This window comes from Chrysochloris asiatica, unplaced genomic scaffold (assembly GCF_000296735.1).
Source record: "Chrysochloris asiatica unplaced genomic scaffold, ChrAsi1.0 scaffold00326, whole genome shotgun sequence".
Lineage (NCBI taxonomy): Eukaryota > Metazoa > Chordata > Mammalia > Afrosoricida > Chrysochloridae > Chrysochloris > Chrysochloris asiatica.
In genome coordinates, this window is record NW_006408844.1 from 1047098 (window position 1) to 1069370 (window position 22273).

The following is a 22273-nucleotide window of genomic DNA, read 5'->3' on the forward strand; positions in this document are numbered from 1 at the left end:
GGAAATTAGTACCTTGTCTGATGTGTTGTTGCAAAAGATTTTTCCCCATTCTCTGGGCTCCCTTTTTACTCTTTTGATGAAGTCTTTTGATGCACGTAAGTTTTTAATTTTTAGTATGTCCCATTCATCTGTTTTGTCTGCTGTTGTTTGTGTAATTTTCAGAATGTTTGGTAGTCTGTGTATGCCATGTATTAGAGCCCTCACATTTGTCCCTAGTTTTTCATTGATGGCCTTGGTAATTTTGGGATTCACATACAGGTTGTTGCTCATTATCTTTTGGTGTTTTATTATCTTATGCTATGCAGAAATTTAAACTGGATTTAAAGGATGAGTTTCTTTTAATTGGCACAAAGGTAGCTGTGGAGGGATAAGAATGGAAGGTGACAGTATTTCAGGCAGTGGCATGGAGGCATAAACAGCATGGTTTGATCCAGGAACCATAAGCTGTTGATGGGCTGTAGAGCACGAGGCAGGATTAAAATGAGATAAAGCTGGAGAAGGAGGCAGAGGGCAATTATAATAGATGTCCCCTTATACCTCCACCCACTGCCATCAACCACCCTATACACAACAGAACGAAGCACTGTGCCCAGTCCTTTGCCATCCACACAGTTATTGTTAATTGGAGTCCATTGTTGCCACTGTGTCAATCCATCTCATTGGGGGATTGCCTCAGTTTTGCTGACCTTCCCACTTTATCAAGCATGGTATCCTTCTCCAGGGACTGGTTGTTCCTGGCAATATGTCCAAAGTACAAGAGATGAAGTCTTGCCAACTTGTCTCTTCCAAGAAACAGTCCAACTGTACTTCTTCCAAAACAGATTCGTTTGTTTTTCTTGCAGTTCATTCTGCTGGTGTTATTCACTAATACCATAATTCAAATGCATCAATTTCTTTTCTGATCTTTCTTGTTCATTGTCCTGCCTTCCCATTCATATGAGGTGATTGAAAATAGCATGACTTGGGTCATGTTAACCTTGGTCTTCAAACTGGTATCTTGCTCTTGAATTCTTTACAGAGAGCTTTTGCAGCAAATTTGCCTAGTGCAGAATATTGTTTGATTTCTTGACTGCTGCTTCCATGGGTGTTGATTATGGATCCAAGTAAAAAGAAATCTTTTTGACAGCTTCAGTATTTTCACTATTTATCATGATGTTACTTCTGCATACCCTTGTGAGGATTTTTTGTTTTCTTTACATTGAGGCATAGTCCCTACTGAATCTTCATCAGTAAGTTCTTAAGTCCTCTTCACTTTCAGCAAGCTAGGTTGCATATTGCACGTTGTTAATGAGTCTTCTTCCAATCCTGATGCCACATTCGTCTTCATATAATCCAGCCTCTTGATTATTTGCTCAGCTACAGACTGAAGAAGTATGGTGAAAAGATACAACCCGGACACACATCTTTTCCTGATTTTAAACCTTTCAGTATCCCCCATGTGCTGTTCAAATGACTTCCTCTTGGCCTGTATACCGGTTCTTCATGAACACAATTAAGTGTTCTGAAACTCCCATTCTTCACAATGTTATCCATAGTTTAGTTATGTAATGTTGTTGTTGTTGTTAAGTGCTATCGAGTCTGTTCCGACTCGTAGTGACTCTATATAGCGTTTCCAAGAGCAACTGATGAGTTTGAACCACTAACTGCTGTTCAAACTGACGTTACTGTCCAATGCTTATCCTACAGTGCCACACTCCTTGTGATGTAATAGTTAAATATAAATATTTTTAATAATATTTTTAATTTTAATAATTCTTTTGTTCACAGAAAATTACCACTATATGTTTAAAGGAAATACGTAGGCCTCAGTTAACTATTTCAAAGCAGTACTTTTCTGTTTGTATAGTGCTAAATTGGAGTACTGGTGTAGCACTGTGGGTTAATGCTTTAGACTGCAAAGCCGTTTTGAACCACAAGGTTGGTGATTCAAGCTCATCAGCCACTCCTTGAAAACCCTACACAGGGTTACTATGGGTTAGAACTGACTCAACAGCACTTAACAACAACAACAACAAATTGTTTAGCAAATGCTAAACAGTTTATAAGTTTTTTAATTCAGTATTAATTTGCTCTTGTTTGTAGGTTTGTGGTATAGTTGTATTTGTGTTCATTACTAAGTTACAGATTGGGAAGCTCAAGTGGAAAGAGATTTTTTTATTTATTTGCCCAAGAGCAAATAGTTAGCATAGGAGTATCCAAATTAGAGTCTATGTCTTAGAACTCTAGGTCCAGAGTTAGTTTTCATTCTGCTGCACTGGTTAGAAATTGAACCTGCGGGGCTAGAAACTCAAGCATAACTAGGTGCCAAGTTACTTTTGCATTGAAGAGTTGTTAGGGTAGCATCTTAATTTTGCATTGTGTGTGGATGCTGTGACAGTAGCATTTTTTTTCTGAGGGGTTTGGTGCAAATTATCAAATGAAATTTTTATTAATCATCAGTCACCCCATCCCACAGATAATCCTTACTTGAGAAGGACCTTCAGAGGAGTGTAGCTGTTCCTACAATTCATAATAGACCAAATGCAATACTCAACTCTTAGGTTACTGATCACAAGTGTGTGTCATACTTTGGGCATCATATTCTTAGTTTGTTTTCATGTTAAAGTAGTAGTCAGAGGACAGGCATCAAGAAAATACTTCAACCTTTGAATTCATTTGCAGATGCCAAGATATTCAGCATCTCAGTGACATCTAAAACAGTTTCTAGTATTTTCTTTGAGGTGAAGGGAAGGTGAGTGGTCCTTTCTGTGCTTCTGAAACACGGGGAAACCCCTGTAAAAGCTGATCAACTGATTGGTTGGGCCTGTGCCCTCCCCCTCTAGTCTGAGAAGGATGGCATTGGGCTTTTCTGCTTCTGACTTCTTGTTACTCTTCTTTTGTGGTAGTACTAAAGGTATTTCAACCATGGTTTCCTCTTTTTGGGTGGAAGAAACTGATATGACTGTAGGAAGGTGGAGGGAAATAAAGAGACAAGAAAAGTCATGTCAGAAGACCAACTATTTTAATTGCAAGTTGACTGTGGTGTTCCCTGAGACTATGGTTTTGAGTTTCCAGTCCAGTGACTCATTCCCTCAAGATTATGTCTAAGATTTTTATAACTTAACAACCTTTTATGTTTACTTGTTTAAATGTTCAAGAAATTTTTCAAGCTATCAAGCTTTTGAACATCATGCCATTTAATGTAGCATAGTCCTGTTGTGGAAAAACTGGTTTTGATGATTTAGTATTTTGTATTCTTAATGCATTAAATGTCATTAATCCAGTATTTTTGGTTATTCCTTGTTTGTTTTAAAGGATTTTCATTCTTTCATTGGGCGCATACATACATGAGAGGGCTTCAAAGAAGTTGATGGGAAAATTCAAATTCACCAGCTGATTGTATGATTCTTGGTTGGCAATTTTTTTCTGGTTTTTATATATGTCATCACAATGTCATTTTTAAAAAAAAATTATAATTTTTTAAAACTTTTTTGAATTGAGTGAAGGTTTATAGACAAGATCACCAATTTTACATTCAACAAATAATTTGTTATTGTTAAGTGCTGTACCTACATATCTACTGCTTGAATGACAGTGGGACCCTGAGGGTAAGTTCCTTTCCAGACCTGAAGGGTGGTCAAAGGCCGTGGTCTCAGGTTCCTCTAGTCTCTTTCTGACCAATAAGCCCAGTCTTTTTCAAAAACTAATTTTGGGTTTTGTTCCATATATTTTGCTGCTCTATCTGGGACTTTCTAATGTAATCCCATTCAGAACAGTTGGTAGTGGTAGGTAGCTGGGCGCCATCTAGTTCTGGTCTTAGAATCATGGAGACTGATGTTCAAATGTTATATTAGTCCGTTGGACTAATTGATTCCAAGCCTCTCCAGTTCTCATCACTCTTCTTTCTTCTGCACATGAAGAGACCAATTAGCTGCATCCTAGATGACTGCTCATGAGCTTTTAATATTCCAAGACGCTGCTCACTAAAGTAAGATGTGGAACATTGTCTTTGTGGACTGTGTTATGCAATTTGATCATGGTGTCCCCTGAGACTATGGTCCTAAGCCCTCAGGCTCAGCTACTCCTTGCTTTAAGATGTTTGATGATATATAAGATGTTCTTATCACTTTGCCTACTGTGTATGTGCCACCACATTCAAAGTTGTGCTTTCATGTGGACTTTTTAAAAGAGTGGATGAAGGTGATGGAATATTTACGTTCCAAACCCAGGGGCTGAAAATGCGGTAGTACTCAGTAGAGCTTCAGGTTACTGTTTTTTGTGTTAGGTTCAGTGTTTCTATGTATCTTCTACATTTTTCAGGTATATGAAATAGTAGTCTTTCTTTCTAAAATTGTTGAAATAATTGAAAAAGAAAAAAGGTAACTTTTTGAGTTGCTGTCTTCTTCTCTAGGCCAAATATTTACCAACCTTAATGATATATGTTGTTGTTAGTGCCTTCGAGTCGGTTCCGACCCATAGCAACCCTGCACAGGGTTCCCAAGGCTGTAAATCTTTATGTGAGCAGAAAGCCTCATCTTTCTCCCGCGGAGCAGCTGGTAGTTTCGAACTGCTGACCTTGAGGTTCACAGCCCAATTCGTAACCACTACACTACCAGAGCTCCTTAGTTATTAATAAGTCTTAAAATCAACACTATATTTAGACCACTAAATATGTATAGAGGTTATATAGAAATGTTATGTACATTTTAGAAGTTAGAATTCTCCCCCCTCCAAATTTAGGACTTTCATTCCTGTTATTTAATTTTTGTCTCTGTTTATATATGCCACCTGCATTGTGTGTCTAAATGTTTACATATATATATGAATGAAAAGGGGAGTCCCAGTGTGGCACTGTGGTTTAATGCACCAGACTGCAAAGCCATTTGAACTGCTCCTTAGAAACCCTACGCAGGCTTGCTATGGGTCTGAACGAGACTCGATGGCACTTAACAACAACAACAAGAGAAAGGGAGAAAGCAGAATTTTCATGAGAAAACAACAAAAGGTTTCTATGGCATGTGTATGTTGTACCTGGACATAGCATTTGTCCAGGTGGAGAGATATAGTGCTTTAGAAAGCTAAAATAGTGATCAGTCTCTGGACAATCTAACATGACTTGTTGAAGAGTTTGACTTTCATTCTATAGGCTTATCAAAACCACTCAAGGTTTTTGAGGATAAAAATGAGATGATGTGACTTGATTTTAGGAGAATTCTTTGGTGGCAGTGTTAAAAAAGAAATAGAAAGAGACAGTTCATAAATAAAACCTCTAACTCATTTAAGATTGGTAACATTGAGCTAATAGCTTTAGATACCGTTTTTCCTTTAGGTCTTTGACATTTTACCTTATTTAGTGAGGCTTTTTCAGATCACTGGTAGCGTAGTGGTTACGAATCGGGCTGCTAATCTCATGGCCAACAGTTCAAAACTACCAGCTGTTTCGCGAGAAAAAGATGAGGCTTTCTGCTCCCGTAACGATTTATAGCCTCGGAAACCCTGTACAGGGTTGCTATGAGTTGGAACCGACTCCACGGCACATAACAACAACAATATAAAACAACCTTTTCCCTCCACCCTACATTCCATTTTCCTCCATAGCACTTAGTACCACCAGTTATATCATATACATACATATGTTTATTTATTGTCAGTTTTCCTCTACAAGATTGTAAGCTTCATGAGATCAAGGTCTTCCCAGTGCTTGGAACAGTCCCTGGTTTAAAATGTTTAAAAAATATTTGTTAAATGTATGACTATTTAAATTAAGATGGCCACAGATTTTTTTTTTTTTTTAAGAGTGAGATTTATAATGTGTGGAGAGCAGTAGAAGATTCCTTCCTAGGAAGACCCATTAAAAGTGTTTTCTTTTTCATTTCTTCCAGAGTTTATATTCAGAGCACCAATCAAATTAAGCAAGCCTGGGGAACTTCGTGAAGAATATGAAAGCCTGAGAAAGGTATAGAAGACAAATTCTCATGACATTAATTTTCTTAAATGAAACTAATGACATTAGAGAATGCTTATTGGGGAGCACGGTTCTACTCTGCAGCACATCGGGTTGCCATGAGTCAGAATCAGCTCTACTCCATAGTAACTGGTTTGACTCAATTTTGGAGTCCTGGTGTGGCGCTGTGGAATAAAGCACTGGACCGCAAGGTCGGTTTGAACCATAAGGTCAGTACTTTAAACTTACCAGCCACTCCTTGGAAACCCTATACAGGGTGAGTCGGAACCTACTCAACAGCACTTAAGAACAACAACAGCAACTTTAAACTGCAATGGGCTCAAACATAACAATTGTGAGCATGCTGCAGGACTGGACAGTGTTTTGTTTGTACATGGAGTTGGTATGAGTTGGAACTAACTTTATGGCCCCTGACAACAATAGCCTTATACTCTGCCCAATTTGAATGAATAACTCTAATGGAACTAGAGTAAACCTCAACTAAGAACTCCTTTTTAGCCATCTTTTCAAAGGCGAAAATGTAGCTCACAGGGCCTGTCACACACTTGATATAGTAAGTGTTCACCAAGAGAGGTGTTCTTGGCACTTTTCATAAGTGCCTTTAGTAGGTTGCATTATTTTTCCTTATTTTGCAAGGTTCCTCAAATTACATGTAGCTAGTATTATCTTTTACTGTGTTCACTCTGTTGAGTACTACAGAAGGAAGTGTAACTTAGGCCTGTAAGGGAGCAATTCCTAGTTGGAGAACATTAGCCAGTGGGAGAACCTTCAGACTGTGTCTGTATTGTTGCATTTTTGATGCTTTCATACTAATTGGGAATCATCTAGAGAATTAAGACTTCAAGATGACTACAAGTGATTACAAGTATGCTACTGGATTTGAATAATTTTCCCCAGCACTCTCTCTGTACCACTAACTGTCATCCATCTTTATAATTTATTAGGTAATCATTCTGCATGTAAATATTTGAATCCACTTAATCTGAATCAGGCATCATCATAGCAGAAGGAAGATAATAATGTAACTGGAGCATTTTGTACAGAATGAAAAAAGGATATTTAATGTCATGTTACAAAGAAAATACAGATAGTAGAAAACTGAACTTAATTACTATGTAGTCTTTCACCTTTCCCTTTTTCCCTTCTTTGGGTTAATGTGGATTTTTTTCTTTGACCTTGCCTTCTAAGTGAGGGTGTCAGATGTTCACTTAGAACCTCAATATCTATTTATACTTGTCTTGTATATTTATTTATTTTTTTAAAACGATTTCTACTTAGAAAGAAATTACTTTCAGGGACCACATCAAAAGAACCACAGGTTTCTCTTAAAGAAAATTTCACAATATGCAAATATTTACTTCTAATTACACCTTTTCAGAAACTTGGCAAATATGGAAATTTTAAGATTTTAACTTTGAAGGTAATCTTAAAGAGGGAAATAAGCTTTTGGAGGTAGAAGAAGGTGGTAAAGCCAAAGGTATATTAAGAGCAGAGGCTTTTATAAGCCTTGTTGTTGTTAAGTGCCATGGAGTTGATTCCAGCCCATAGTGACCCGGTATAGCGTTTTCAAGGAGCAGCTGGGTGAACTTGAACCACAGGTCTCCCAGTTCAAAGTAGACTTTGCAGTCCAGTGCATTTACCACACCAGGACTCCTTTATAAGCCTTAGGAGAGAGAAAGAAACCTTGGCAACTGTACTTTTGTTCTTGATAAGAAGAAGGGCTGAGAAGCTGATTTTAAAAGGGGCTGATGGCATGATGTTGTGTGAAGCTAGGGTGATCTCATCAGGTATGCAGGTTTGAGAAATGTCAATTGGGTTAAAGAAAAGTTAGCTAAAAGTCCCTTCTTGCTCCGAAGTATGCAAGTTATTCTTCATCCATCGTTCACTTCTAGAAAATTATAATCCAAGTCATAAAATCCAAAGGCACTAACATGGTATGTCCACACAATGGAATGCTATTCAGTAATAAAAAGTAATGATCCACTGATAACATGCTGACATTTGGATGAACCTGAAAAAGTTGCTAAGAGAAAGAAGCAAGACACAAGAAACTACGTACTGTATGATTAGATTGTAAAATGCCCAGAAGAGACCAATCCTAGAGACAGATAATAGGTTGCTGGTTGACTGGACTAGGAGGTGGGAATGGGGATTAACAGTAAATGAGCATAAGGGATTTAATAACAGTGATGAAACTAATTTAAGGTATATCTGGCAACTTGTTAAATTTACTAGAAATTGTTAAATTATGTGGTTGGAAAGGGTGAATTACAGGATATATAAAATATACCTTAATAAAGTTGCAAAAAATATAAAAGGTACTAAACATTTGGATGGAGTCCTGGTATGGTGCCATAGGATAAACACTAGGGTCGCTATGAGCCAGAACTGACTTGACAGCACTTAACAACAAGAACAGATATTTAATAGAGAAAAAGATAAGAATGTATGTCTTCTAAAAGCCAAGTAAAGTTATAATTACCTGGATTGATCCCTATTGTTGTTAATTGTCATCAAATCAATTTGGACTCATTGCAATACAACACTTTGTATGTAAAGTAGAACTTTGCAGGGTTTTCCATGTTTTGGATGCAATCACCAGTCCTGTGGATTTAAACCACAAACTTTTTGGCTAGTGATGATGGTTATGTGCCGTGGAGTCAGTTCCAACTCATAGTGACCCTGCATAGGGTTTCCGAGGCTGTAAATCTTTACGGGAGCAGAAAGCCTCATCTTTTACTTGCAGAACCGCTGGTAGTTCTGAACTGCTGACCTTGAGGTTAGCGAACCGATTCGTAGCTACTATGCTACCAGAGCACCTTAGTCGTTAGCACCACTCAGGGACACCTGATGAATCCCTGGAGGAAGAATATCTGTGTTAAGACTTTCTACTGAGAAGGGCAATAAGTGGGAGTTAATTCTATGTAGCTTATCTCAGCAATTATGTATAACACATGACAAATATACTTTTTGTTTAGTTGTTGTTACTGTTGTTAAGTGCCATCGAGTTGGTTCCGACTTTACAGCAACTCTCTTAAAGAGTTTTCGAGGGGTGGCTGGTGAGTTTGAACCACTTTTGTTTAAGTGCCAATAAAAGCTATTATAAGGGTTGTAAAAAGTTAACAAGGAAATTTATTCCCCTTATTTTAGTTATTGTAAAAGGTTTTATTTGGTCATAAATTCTCCTACCCATGGGGGACTTCAGGAACAAACAAGTTTGGAGTGGGGAATGGGACGACTAGGGAAGAAAGAGAGTTCTTTTAGAAACTGAACCAGGTTGTAGGGAGCTACTAAAGACAGGGAGATGTGACAAGATTTACAGTTTTAATTATTTTTAAGTATATGATTTAGCAACATTAATTATATTTACCATGTTGTACAACTGTCACCACTAGAAGTCTCCCAAAAGTGTTCTGTACCCTTTAAGTAATAACTCTTCGTTTCTCTCTAACCTGAACCCTGGTAACTGTTAGTAAGCTTTGTTCTTTATACATTTTCCTATTCTGGATATTTCATCTAAGTGGGCTTATAACAATATTTGTCCTTTTGTGTCTGACTTATTTAACTCACCATAATGTTATCAAAGTTCATTTATCTTTTTGTTGTTATTGATTTATCTTTGTTGTTGTTGAGCAGCTGGTGAGCTTGAACGGCTGACCTTGGATTCAAAGCGACTTTGCAGTCCAGAGCATTAACTCACAGCAACACATTATGGATGAATAATATTCAGGGGGAGTTCTGGTGTGGCACTATAGGATAAACACTGGACTGCTAACCTCAAGATCAGTGGTTCAAAACCACCAACCGGTCCTTGGAAACCATATATAGGATCTCTATGATTCAAAACCAACTTATTGGCACCTAACAACAACAGTCCATATTCAGGGATCCCTGGTGGGGAAGTGGTTAAAGTACCTAGCTGCTAACTAAAAGGTCTGCAATTTAAACCTACCAGGTTATATATACCACATCTTGTTCATCTATTTATCTATTGATGGACACTTGTACTATTTCTGCCTTTTAACTATTGTGAATAACACTGTATTGAACATTATATCAGTTTTGGGTCTCTCTTTCAAGTCTTTTGTGTACAGACTTAGGAATGGAATTGATGAGTCGTATGGTAGGTCTGTGTTTAACTTTATGTTATTGTTAAGTGTCGTTGAGTCAGTTCCTACTCATAGCGACCCTGTGGAGGGTTTCCGAGGAACAGCTGGTGAACCTGAACCACTGAACTCACAGTTCAAACTGACCTTGCCAGTGAACATAGCCAGTGTCACAATGTGTAGCGCATCAGCCCACAGCACTTCACCAGGACTTGTTAATTTTATGATGAACCACAAGACTTTTCCAGTCACTGCACTGTTTTACCTTGCCACCAGCAATGTAGAAGGTTTCCAGTTTCTTCATATCCTCACCAGCTTTTGTTGTTTTCCTTTTTTGAGGGCTAATAGGCATTGTAATGACCGTGACCACTTTGTTGTGGTTTTGATTTACGTTTCCCTAATGACTATGAGTCAGAACTGACTGAACAACACTTAACAACAACAAATGACTAGACTGCTCCTTAGAAGTCAGGATGGTGAGATTTTGTCTCTCATACTTCAGATCTGTTGTAAGAGGAATGAGTCCCTGGAGAAGGCCATCATGCTTGGTAAAGTGGAACAAGAAAGAGAAAACCCCCTAAGGAGATGGATTGACATAGTGGCAGTAGCAGGGGGCTCAAATGTAACAACACTTGTTAGGATGGGCCAGACCGGGCAGTGTTTTGTTGTATTATGCATAGGGTCGCTATGCATTGGAACCAACTTGATGGCACTTCATAACAGTGACTAATGATGTTGAGCATCTTTTCCTGACTTATTGGCTATTTGTATATCTTCTTTGGAGAAATGTCCTTTTTAAAAATTGGGTTGTCTTTTTGTTGAAATGTAGAACTTCTTTATATATATTCTGGTTATTAAACCCTTATCAGATATTCTGTTTCCAAATATTTTATCTTTTTCCATCCTGTCGGTTGTCTCTTCACTTTGTTGATAAAGTCCTTTGATTCATAGATATTATTGATTTTGTAAATTGATTTATCCATTTTTTTTCTTTTGTTGCTGGTGCTTTTAGTGTAGAAGGCCTTTTATTTGCAATGCTTACTAAAGTTACTGTGAGCTTCTAAATCTTGTGATTCTGTGAATAGGTTTACACTTCTAAATTTGTTTAACATTTTTCTTCCTGTCATTTGTTATAGTTAATTTTGTCTTTTATTAAAGATTGTTTTATTTTGGTAAAAATATCTATAACAAAACACTTGCCATTCAACTTTTTTTACAGTACAGTAGAGTGACATTAACTATGTTCATCATGATGTTGTACAACATTCACCACTATCTTTTTCCAACCTACTTCATCAAAATTAGTGGAATCTCAGTGCCCCTAAGCTCAGAAGTTTTGTCTTTTTTAAGAAAAACAATGCTGAGCAAAATGTCAAAGTAGCTTTTCACCTTCCTGTTCAGTCTCTTCTTGAGAAATAACTACTGTCAGTGGTTCAGTGTTTATCTAAGCCAGCCCTTTTATATGATTACATATATTTTAGTATTTTTCAGTGTTTATTCATTTATGCATCAGCCATCTGTTAAGCTTCTACTTTGTACCAGACACTGGGAATACAGTGTTAAAGAAAACAACCAAGGTTCTTGCCCTCAGGGAGATTCCATTCTAATGGAAAGACAGACAATAAATAAGCAGAAAAATATTTCATGTGTAATAGTAAAGCAGGGTAAGAAGAAATGGAGGGGAGTGTGAAGGAAACTTGTGGAGATACAGAAAGAATTTTTAATCGAAGTGGTTAGGGAAGGTTTATTAGAGAAAGCAACATTTGAGTAGAGACCTGAAAGAAATGAAGACACAAGCTAAGTGAAAGTATGAGAAAGGGAATTCTATACAGAAGTAGCAAGTACAAAGGCCCTGGATTGAAACAAGTTTGACGTGTTCAAAGAACAAGGTCATTATGGCTGGAGCTGAGTTTGCATGTGGAGGGTAGAGGGGTGGTGAGGAGATTGTGGTAGGAAATGATTTGGGAGTGATAGAAAGGTAAGATCAAGAAAGGTTTGGTTGACTGGTAAAGAACCTAAATTTATTTGAATTGTGATATTGTTGTTGTTAAGTTGTAAAGTTGGTTCTGAATCATAGCCACCCTGTATATAGGGTTTCTGATGAGCAGCTGGTGGGTTTGAACTGCTGACCTTGCCGTTAGTAGTCTATTGCTTATCTTACAGCACCATAACAGTGTGATAGGAAGCTAGTAATGTGATCTGATTGATATTTTTTAAAGATCTGTATGAGAAATAAACTGTAATGCATGTAGAAGTTAGGGATTGTATTTAATTGTGATAGTGAGTGATATAGTCTCTGATGGATGTAAATTCTTACAGTTAGAATTTGTGAAAAAATAATTCATCTATTGTTTTATAACTTAATATATGAGTGGTTTTTTTTGTATGTGTGTGTGTATGTGTGTGATGGGTGTCTTTCTGTGTGTTGCATATAGATACTTTAGATACTTTTTCATCCTGCATGATATTTCATAGTATGAATGAGACATGATTTACTTAACCTTTCCATTGTTGCTGGTTGTTTAAAGTTTCCTTTATTTTTCTAATTTGAAAGAGATGCTATGCTGAATTCCTGTATGCATGTGTCTTTCCATATGTGAGTAAAGATTTCTTTTAGGTTAGATTCCTGTATAGGAAAAGGCAGAGTCAGAGTATATACACTTTACATTTTGATGGATATTAAAAATTGTCTTTTAAAAAGAATACCAGCTTACTCTCCCATTAACACTAAAAGATAATTCCTTTTCCTCAAATCCTTGCCAAACTTTTATCATTGTTTTTAATATGTCACTAAATTTCTTGGTAAAAATATCTTATTTTAGTATACATTGCCCTGATTGCTAGTGAGGAAGAGCATCTTATGATCTGTTTATTTTCCATATATAAATTGTATATGAATTGCTTGTTTTTAACCTTTAGAAATGAAAACCAGTCTGCTTTCCATCTTTTGGGGCATTTTTGATATTATCTGATGAGGCATGCTTTTTTGTTTTTCTGTGCTATTATATACTTATTCTATTAAAATAGAAGTTTTTTGACACTTTTATGGAGTTTCATATTGAAGGAGAAGTGTTAACTTATGTTCACTTCTCCATGTTGATAAATTGTTTAAGGGTGAAATTTTTTGTTTATTTGTTCTTGTTACATTACATAAAGGTCAACAGTAAATGCGTATTGGAATGGAAAAATAATATTTAGGGAGAAATTATTTCCATATTGATCTCTTTATGTTTCCATTCCATATGAGACTGACAGTTATCTCTGTGTTTTAAAATAATTGATTGATTTATCTCTAGAAGTCCTATCTATTGGCTGGATGAAGCTTATTTATTTACATCGGTATTTCTTCTGCCTACATGGTTTGTTAGTTACTTAACCTGGACCATGTGGTTAAATGATAGTTGGTTTCTGTTAAAATAGGGAAACACATATTCCTGTATGCGCTTGTTTATTTTCTTTGAATCATTGGACTCTATAAAGATAGGGGAAAACAGCCTTTGCTTCTAAACTACTTATTTCTCTGTTTTTTGGAATGGGAAAGATGAACAGCTTTTGATAATTCTGTGGGTCACATGAGTCATGTAGACTTTCTCTGAATTAGTTTGTTGACCTATCCATTTCCTTTTTTCTTCCTCCCTACTGCTTCATTTTGAGGAGTATTTTCTCCCCAATGCTGACTAAATTATTCAAGTAGTAAGCATATAATTTTTACTCTTTAGTAGAGGAACAGAGTAATCCGATATGGTCAATGGGTTATTAAAGTGAATGATGGCTGTATGATGCAGGCAGAAGATGTTTGTATTTTTTGTTGTTTGTTTTTTTTTTTAAATAAGTATACTTTTAGGACCTAATTATCTTTGAAAAGGTATTTTTCATACCTTGTATTATCTTTCTGCCTTGAACTGTTGAATAAAATGTACTCTATTAAAACTTGCAATGCATCCTGAGCTGAATATTGGCTGACTTTTCCTTCATTTGTATATTCTTATTTTAAAATAAGTATTTATCTGGAAAGTTAAAAATATGTTTTAAAAAACAGTATCAGGTTGTTTGGTCATTTAAAAAATTTGTTTCCTATTAGACTATAAAATCTTTCTAGATGGATCTGTGTGTTTAGTATCTTTTAAGTCTCCTTTGCACCAAACAAATGATCTTCCACCTAGGTACTCTCTAAGTGCTTGTTACATTGAATTGTTGATCATCTAGTTTCTAAGGCCCTTAATTTATGAGAAATAACTTCTGTAAACATTTCTTTAAGATTTCAAGGATTCTTTAGCTACTTTGTTTGCTAGTTTTTAAATTCTTTCCTCCAAAATATGATATAATCTTTGAGGAACTGTTAACTTTAGGCATGTTCTGACATGCCTCTTTTTAGAACCAGGAAATAGGTGCAGACTCTTTGAGTACATCTTTAAGTACAGGCAAACTGTATGAAGCTGAAGACAAGGAAAAACTCTGAAAAGAGTAAGTTTTTCAGTTTTTTGCTGGCAATAGATTTTGTTCTGACTGCATGAGAGAAGACAGCTTATAGGATACTTAAAAAAGTGTTTGGCCTTGTTTTGTTTTTCTGCTATATACAAGTACCCCTGGCACACATATTCTCAGTGTCTTAAAAGGTAGATAACGCCTTGTAGATTCAATTATAGATCTCCTCTTTCTGTTTTCTTAATATTTTGGTGATCACCTAGATTCAGACATTTATTATAAATATCTGGTTAAATTTCTTAAATTGGGGTTTTACATTTAAAAAATATATTATTTCTTTGAAAACAACACTTCTATGACCTATATGAATATATTATTAACGACTATTAAACCATTTATATATTATGTAACTAATTATAAGCATCCTGTGAGGTCCTGATGTGGCACTGTAGGGTAAGCACTGTTAACATAAAGGTCGGTGGTTCAAACTTACCAGCTGCTCCTTGGAAAGCCTATGCAGGGTTGTTATGAGTTGGAACCGACTCTACAGCACTTAACAACAACAGAGGAGGAGAAACAGCTTTATCAGGTAACATGCTTTTTAAAGAAAATAACACATTTGAGAAATTCAGAGCATAATAAAATTTGATTAGAATAGCAGATTATTCAGGTTATTTCTGGAGTATCTGTCTTTCCCTGACACTTTCATGTATGAAAGAGGAGGAGGATCAGTAGTTGTTTTAAGATTACTGTATTAGTAATTGGTTTAGAGAATAGTTTTAAATAAAATGATTTTGTTGCAGCTGCAGCCATTCTGTCTCTAGTATATTTTGTTAAACTATCTGAATAATAAGACTTTCAATAAATTAAAATAGATTTTTTACCCCTGCTTATAAAAATAGCATGTACATAGAAAAGAAAAAAGGCTCAGGTTGTAAAGAAAGAAAATCACATTTATTTAAGATTTTATCATATTTAACTAGGTTGTTGTCATTGTTATTCAACTCATAGCAACCCAATATGATACAGTAGAACTGTCCCTAGGGTTTCCTAGGCTGTAATCTCTTTTTGGTGGAAGGGGTGGTGGTGAAAGTTTACAGAACAAATTAATTTTTCATTTAACAATTCATTTACATTTTGTTTCTTGACACTGATTGTAATCCCTACATTGTAACAGACTCTTCCTTCACACTTCCTCCCTCTGTTTCCCATTTCCATTCATCTTTATTTTCTATCCCTTCCTGCCTTTTGAGCTTTATCCTTGAGCACATATTGCCCTATGATCTTGTATGTTTGATTGTCCTAAGGAGTGGTACATGCTGGTGTTTTTGTTTATCTTAGGTTGTTGTTAAGTGTTGGTGAGTTGGTTCCTACTTAATACGGTTTCTGAGGAGCGTTTGGTGGGTTTGAACCACCAACCTTATGGTTAGCAGTTCATTGCTTATCCCAAGTTTGGCTGAAAGTTGAGCCTGGGGTGAATTTAGTTCCAGTCTCTATCAGACCAGTGAGCCTGGGCTTTTTGTATGATTCTGAGTTTTGTTGCACATTTTTTCCCACTCTATTCAGGACCTTAGCTTGTATTTCCTTTCAGAATGACTGATAATAGTAGTTCAGTATCATCTAGTTTTCTGATCTCAAGGTCCTGGAGGCTGAGATTCATATTGTCCTTTGGATATGTTAAGTGTCAGCAAGTCGATTCCAACCCCTAGCAACCCTGTACAGGGTTTCTGAGGAGCAGCTGTTAGGTTTGAACTGACCTTGTAGTTCACAGTCCAGTACTTACCCTACAGTGCTATACCAGGAGTCCTGCTCTACTATTGTTGTTAAATACCGTGAGTCAGTTCTGACCCATAGCAACCTTGTGTAGGGTTTCTGAGGAACAGCTGGTGAGTTTGAACCACTGACCTTGCTGTTCAAAGTGACTTTTGTAGTTCCAGCGCATTAACAATATACATGGATATATTTGCAGCACATGAATAAATACGAGGAGGCTTCAGAAAGTTGGTGGAAAAATAGAAGGAAAAGATAAGGAGTTTTTCCACCCATTTTTTGAAGCCCCCTTTAATATGTATATATAAATACCCTCTGATGAACCTGTATATATTTGTGCATGTAATCCCGTTGCCTTCTCAGGCCTGTTGAACATGTGTGTCTATTTTTATCCATTGCTCTTATTGCAGGATTGTGTGTGTCATAGTAATTACCTTTGTTGTTCTTAACTCCTCCCATTGTTGTCTTCCTTTGCCTTGATTATTTTGTGCTGACCTAGGCTGTAACCTTTCTGGGAGCAGATCAACAAGTCTTTTGTTCTGCAAAGCTGCTGGTGGGTTCCACTGATATCCTTTTGGTCTCCTTCAGTTTACTGAAAAAAAGATTTGAGATTTATACTATACATGCTGTTTTTTATTTATCACATTATATAAAACTTTTCATATCAATATATACAGAACCATGTCATCATTTTTAATGACTACAAAGAATTACAGAAAAGATCATTGTAATATATATGTACCAATACTTGGGAGTCCTGGTGTGTGGTGTTGTTGGTTAATGAGCTGGACTGAAAAGTTGCTTTGAACCACAAGGTCGGTGGTTCAAGCTCACCAGCTGCTCCTTGGGAACCCTACAACTGGGTCGCTGTGGGTTGGAACCTACTTGATGGCACTTAACAAAACAACAGCAACATACCAATGTTTCCCTTAAAGCTAAAATAATTCAAGTGAGAATCAGAAACAATTTTTAAAACATAATATATAATGGGCTGAGTTCGACCATACTCTGTAAACTCCGGTAGACCTGGAGATGAGAGAAAGAGAAGAGGAAGGAAGGGCTGGTTGGACTGATCTGAAGTGTGGTGAGACCTGGGGACTCCTAAGCCCATGGACAAGGACATAGCCACGGAGGGCTATAGCTGAGAGTGAAGCGTCCATCTGATACGAAGTGAGGGGAGACACACAAGAACACCCAAACTTGTAGATAGTACCCATTCGACCTAGCTTCGATGGCTTGATGATCAGAACTCAAATAGAAAAAGATTAAAAAGAATTTTTTTTGATAAAGGAAACAAGTGTAAATTGCTACAATTTGATGAACTTGATGTATACTTATGGATGTAGTAGTTCAAAATACCAACTGAGAGGCAAGGAGTCTTCACATCAAGTATCAGTCCTATCCCGTCTGTATACAGAGTTGATAGGAATGGGCAACTTAGATTTTGGCTACTTAAAATGCGGGGGAAGGGCAGTAAAGGCACAAAGTGACTAGCTTACAAGTTTTCAAGAGGGAGTTTAGTTTCATAGTTTGCGGGGGAAGGTAGAATCACCACTGAATATTTTTTATCTTTTCTAGATGGGTCTGGTGAAAGGAGATGGGGATAATATTCTTATGATTCAATAATTGTTACCATGACTAATTGCGATTCTCACACTGTGAAAGTAGAAGTTTTGTAACAAAAATGGGGAGTAATCTTGCAGTCCAGAAACAGAGGACCCTAGGACCATCAAAGGAAAAGAACACGAGAGGAATATGGGACCCTATCCAGAGAAGCAGCAACACCGGAGATGGAGGCAGAGATGAGAACATGGAGAGAAAGAGCAGCTGAAGACTCTAGACTCGTGGAAAGAGAAAGGCTGTGTGCTGGCAGCCAGGAGTCAAAGCACAATGTGTCCTTTGATTGTTTAAATGATTATATATTCCTGAGTGTTTTTGTGTATATCCAAAAACAAAAAAACAGGGAATAGAAGCAAATACTGTTGAATGATGATGCACGGAGGAGATTGTAATCATTGCAATGAAACAACGAGTGTAAAACTGATGTTCTCCCATGTAAACTATCACTCAGTTCACAAAAAGACTTAAAAAACCCCCACAAAAACCATAATATGTAAAAAATACCATAAGAATTTCAAAATTTCCCATCTCTAGATAAATCTGTATAAAAATTCATGAGTAGTCTTCTTTCAGTGATGATTGTTCCCTTATAAATTGTGAGCTTAGTTATATTTTTCTGAAGTCAGATGAGAGGTCTTATTTGCTGCTTACATACTTCCTTAGCCTCTTCATGACTTAGTTTCCTGGTCTGTAAAATGGACACCATCGTACCTAGCTTTATAGGATTATTGTAAAATTGTGCCTGGCACATGATGTTAAGTGCCGTCAAGTTGATTCTGACTCCTGGTGACCCTGTGTAGGATTTCCAAGGAGCGGTTTGAATCACCAACCTTGTGGTAGCAGTCTAGTGGTTGTCCTATAGCACCACACTAGGACTCCTGACACATAAGAATGAATTATTATTGTTTGAAATGTGGAATAAAAGAAGTCTAACCAAGTACCCTTCCTTGCTACCATTTATTTATATGTTTGTTTTCATAAGAGAAATGGCAGATTATCAAAATGTCAGTGGAAGCTAGAGAGTTGTTGGTATGACAGATAAATTCCCATTTTTCTGAGCTGTAAACGCCTATCTTTGCCTTTTCACAACATTTACTTAGAAGTTTTTAAATGAGTGCCTTCCTCTATCCCCTCCTTTATTCATTCCTTTAACTTGGCAGTTAAACAAATGGGCTTATATAATACTATTTGCTGGTTCTATTTATGTATAAATATAAAAGTTTGCAATTTATATATATATATTTCTATATATGAATGTAATCATTTAAAAATCTGTGATGAAGTAATTTTAAAAACCTGATTTTAATTACTTAAAGGAGACATTTTTTAAAAATAAGTTTTTATTGTGAATTCAGTGATAGTTTATATGGGAGAGCATCAGCTTTACATCCATCCTATTGTATTTCATGTCATTGCAGTGATTTCAGTTCCCTCCATGTGTCATCATTCAACAGCATTTGCTTCCAATCTCTCTTTTTTTTGGATGTACACCGAAGGACTCAGGAATATATAACCATTCAAACAACCAAAGGGTTATACCCTACATGCCAACCCCCCTGCTGCCAGCACACAGCCCCTCTTCCTCCTTGAGTCTAGAGTCCTCAGCTGCTCCATCTCTCCACGTCATCGTCTCTGCCTCCATCTCTGGCATCACTGCTTCTCTGGATAGGGAACCGCACTCTGCTCTTCTCCCTTGATGGTCCCAGGGTCTTTAAAAGGAGAAATTTTATAAAATGTAATTTGGCATAAGTATTTGTTGTTGTTGTTAAGTGTTGTTGAGTTGGTTCCGACCCATAGCGACCCTATATAGGGTTTTTGAGGAGCATCTGGTAGGTTTGAACTGTGACCTTATGATTGAAACCAACCTTGCAGTCCATCCAGCTCATTAATCCACAGGACCACATATGTTGTTGTTGTTAAGTGCCATTGAGTCATTTCTGACCCGTAGCGACCCTATATAGGGTTTCTAAGGAGTGACTGATGAGCTTGAACCGCTGACCTTGCAGTACAAATGGCTTTGTAGTCTAGTGCATTAACCCACAGCGCCACACCAGGACTCCATATATACTTATTTCTAAATGTGGAGCCTGGGTGTGGTGCTGTAGAAATGTGGAGCCTGGGTGTGGTGCTGTAGGTTAATGCACTGGACTGCAAGGTTGGTTTGAACCGCAAGGTCAGTGGTCCAAGCTCACCAGGCGCTCCTTGGAAACCCTATACAGGGTCACTATGGTTCGGAACCAACTCGATGGCACTTAAAAACAACAATTCTAAATGTAACACTTTAATTGAAAGGTATTCTAGAATTTAAAGTGCAGGTTGTTTAGAATTTAAAGTGAAGAAGGTATAATTTCATCAGTGTGATTTCTTTGAAACTGTAAGAATCAAATGAGGAAATCAGTTGCTATGATGCTATTTATGTGATTATTTGTGTGCAAGAAATCATTTGTTTGATTTCAGAATGTTGTTAAATGGAAGCTGAGTATATTTTCTTCAAAACATTATTTGGAGGTCAGAATCAGCAGTGGTCACCAGTAAGATCCTATAGAAGTGGTAAATGTTATACTAGATGAGAATCTAGAAACTAGATAGAAGATGTAAAGATGCAAAAATAATTTCTATGTATCAAAGTAAACTGAAATGTTCTAACACTAGTTTGATTATCTACAAGGAGCTCTGGTAGCATAGTGGTTACGAATTGGGCTGCGAACCTTAAGGTCAGCAGTTTGCAACTACCAGCTGTTCGCAGGAAGAAGATGAGGCTTTCTGCTCCCATAAAGATTTACAGCCTCGGAAACCCTGTACAGGGTCGCTATAGGTGGGAACCAACTCCATAGCACATAACCACCACCACCACCAAGGGATATTACTGCTGATATCAGACAAATCTTGACTAGAAGTACCAAATACAAGAAAGATGTTTACCTGTGTTTCATTGACTGTACAAAGACATTGGACTGTGTGGATCATAACAAATTATGGAAAATATTGAGAATAGAAGTTCTAGAATACTTTAACTGTGCTCGTGCTCAGCTGTGCATAGACCAAGAGGCAGTTATTCGAAAAGAACAAGAAGATACTGAATGGTTTAAAATCAGGAAAGGTGTGTGTCCAGATTTTATCCTTTACCATACTTACTTAATCTGTATGCTGAGCAAATAATTTGAGAAACTGGATTATATGAAGAAGAACGCAGCATCAGGATTAGAGAGAAAGACTCATTAACAATGCATACTTGCTGAAAGTGGTAGAGGACATGAAACACTAATGAAGATCAAAGAGTACAACTTTTCAGTATGCAGTGTTGTTGTTAGGTGCCGTCTAGTCAGTTCCAACCCATAGTGAGTTTAAGCAGAACAGAATGAAAGACTGGCTGGTCCTGCACCATCCTAATGAGTGTTGTTTCACTTGAACCCATTGCTGCTGTCACTGTGCCAAATCATCTTGATGGGGAGTCTTCCTCTTTATTGATCGTCCTCCACTTTACCCAGCGTGACGTCCTCCAGGAACTGGTACCTCCTGATAACATGTCCGAAGTATGAGAGAGGAAGGAAGTCTGGCCATCCTGGCTTCTAAGGAGCATTCTGGCTGTGCTTCTTCCAACACAGATTTGCTTGTTCTTCTGCCAGTCCATGCTACTTTTAATATTCTTCTCCAGCACCGTAATTCAAACGCATCAATTCTTCTACGGTCTAACTTATTTATTGTCCAACTTTCATATACATATGAAGCTATTAGAAATATCATGGTTTGGGTAAGGCACACTGTAGTTCTCAAACTGACATCTTTGCTCTTCAACACTTTAAAGAAGGCTTGTACAGCAGAGCTGCCTAATGCAATATATTGTTTGATTTTTTGACTGCTGCTTCCGTGAGTGTTAATGGTGGATCCAAGCAAAATGGAGTTGTTGACAACTTCAGTTTTTTTTTTTCACCATTTTTCATGACGTTATGTACTGGATGGGTTGTGAGGATTTTTGTTTTCTTTACATAGAGGTGCAGCTTATATCAAAGGTGATGGTCTTTGATTTTCATCAGTAAATATTTTAAGTCTTCTTTGCTTTTAGCAAGCAAGGTTGCATCATGTGCATATCACAGGTTGTTAATGAGTCTTCCTCTAAGCCTGATGCCATGATTTTTCTTCATATAATCTAGCTTCTCAGATTACTTGCTCAGCATATAGATTGAATAAGTATGGTGACAGACTACAACCCTGGCACACCATTCCTGATTTTAGACCATTTACTGTCGCCTTGTTCTTTTCAAATGAGTGCCTTTTAGTCTATGTACAGGTTCCTCATGAACACAATTAAGTGTTCCAGAGTATTCATTCTCCCTAATATTTTTCATAGCCTGCCATGATCGACACAGTCAAAAGCCTTTTTACATAGTCGAAAGCCTTTGTGGGATGG

The 22273-nt window shown here is 37.1% G+C and overlaps 1 protein-coding gene across 1 annotated transcript in view; it reads left to right on the forward strand.

The window, feature by feature from the left end:
• RNF169 (ring finger protein 169) overlaps window positions 1–22273 on the forward strand; it is a 110418-nt gene that overhangs the window by 46975 nt on the left and 41170 nt on the right. The window contains exon 2 of the mRNA XM_006875415.1: window positions 5862–5935. Coding sequence (XP_006875477.1) covers window positions 5862–5935 — 74 coding nt within the window. The remainder of the gene's footprint in view (window positions 1–5861; window positions 5936–22273) is intronic.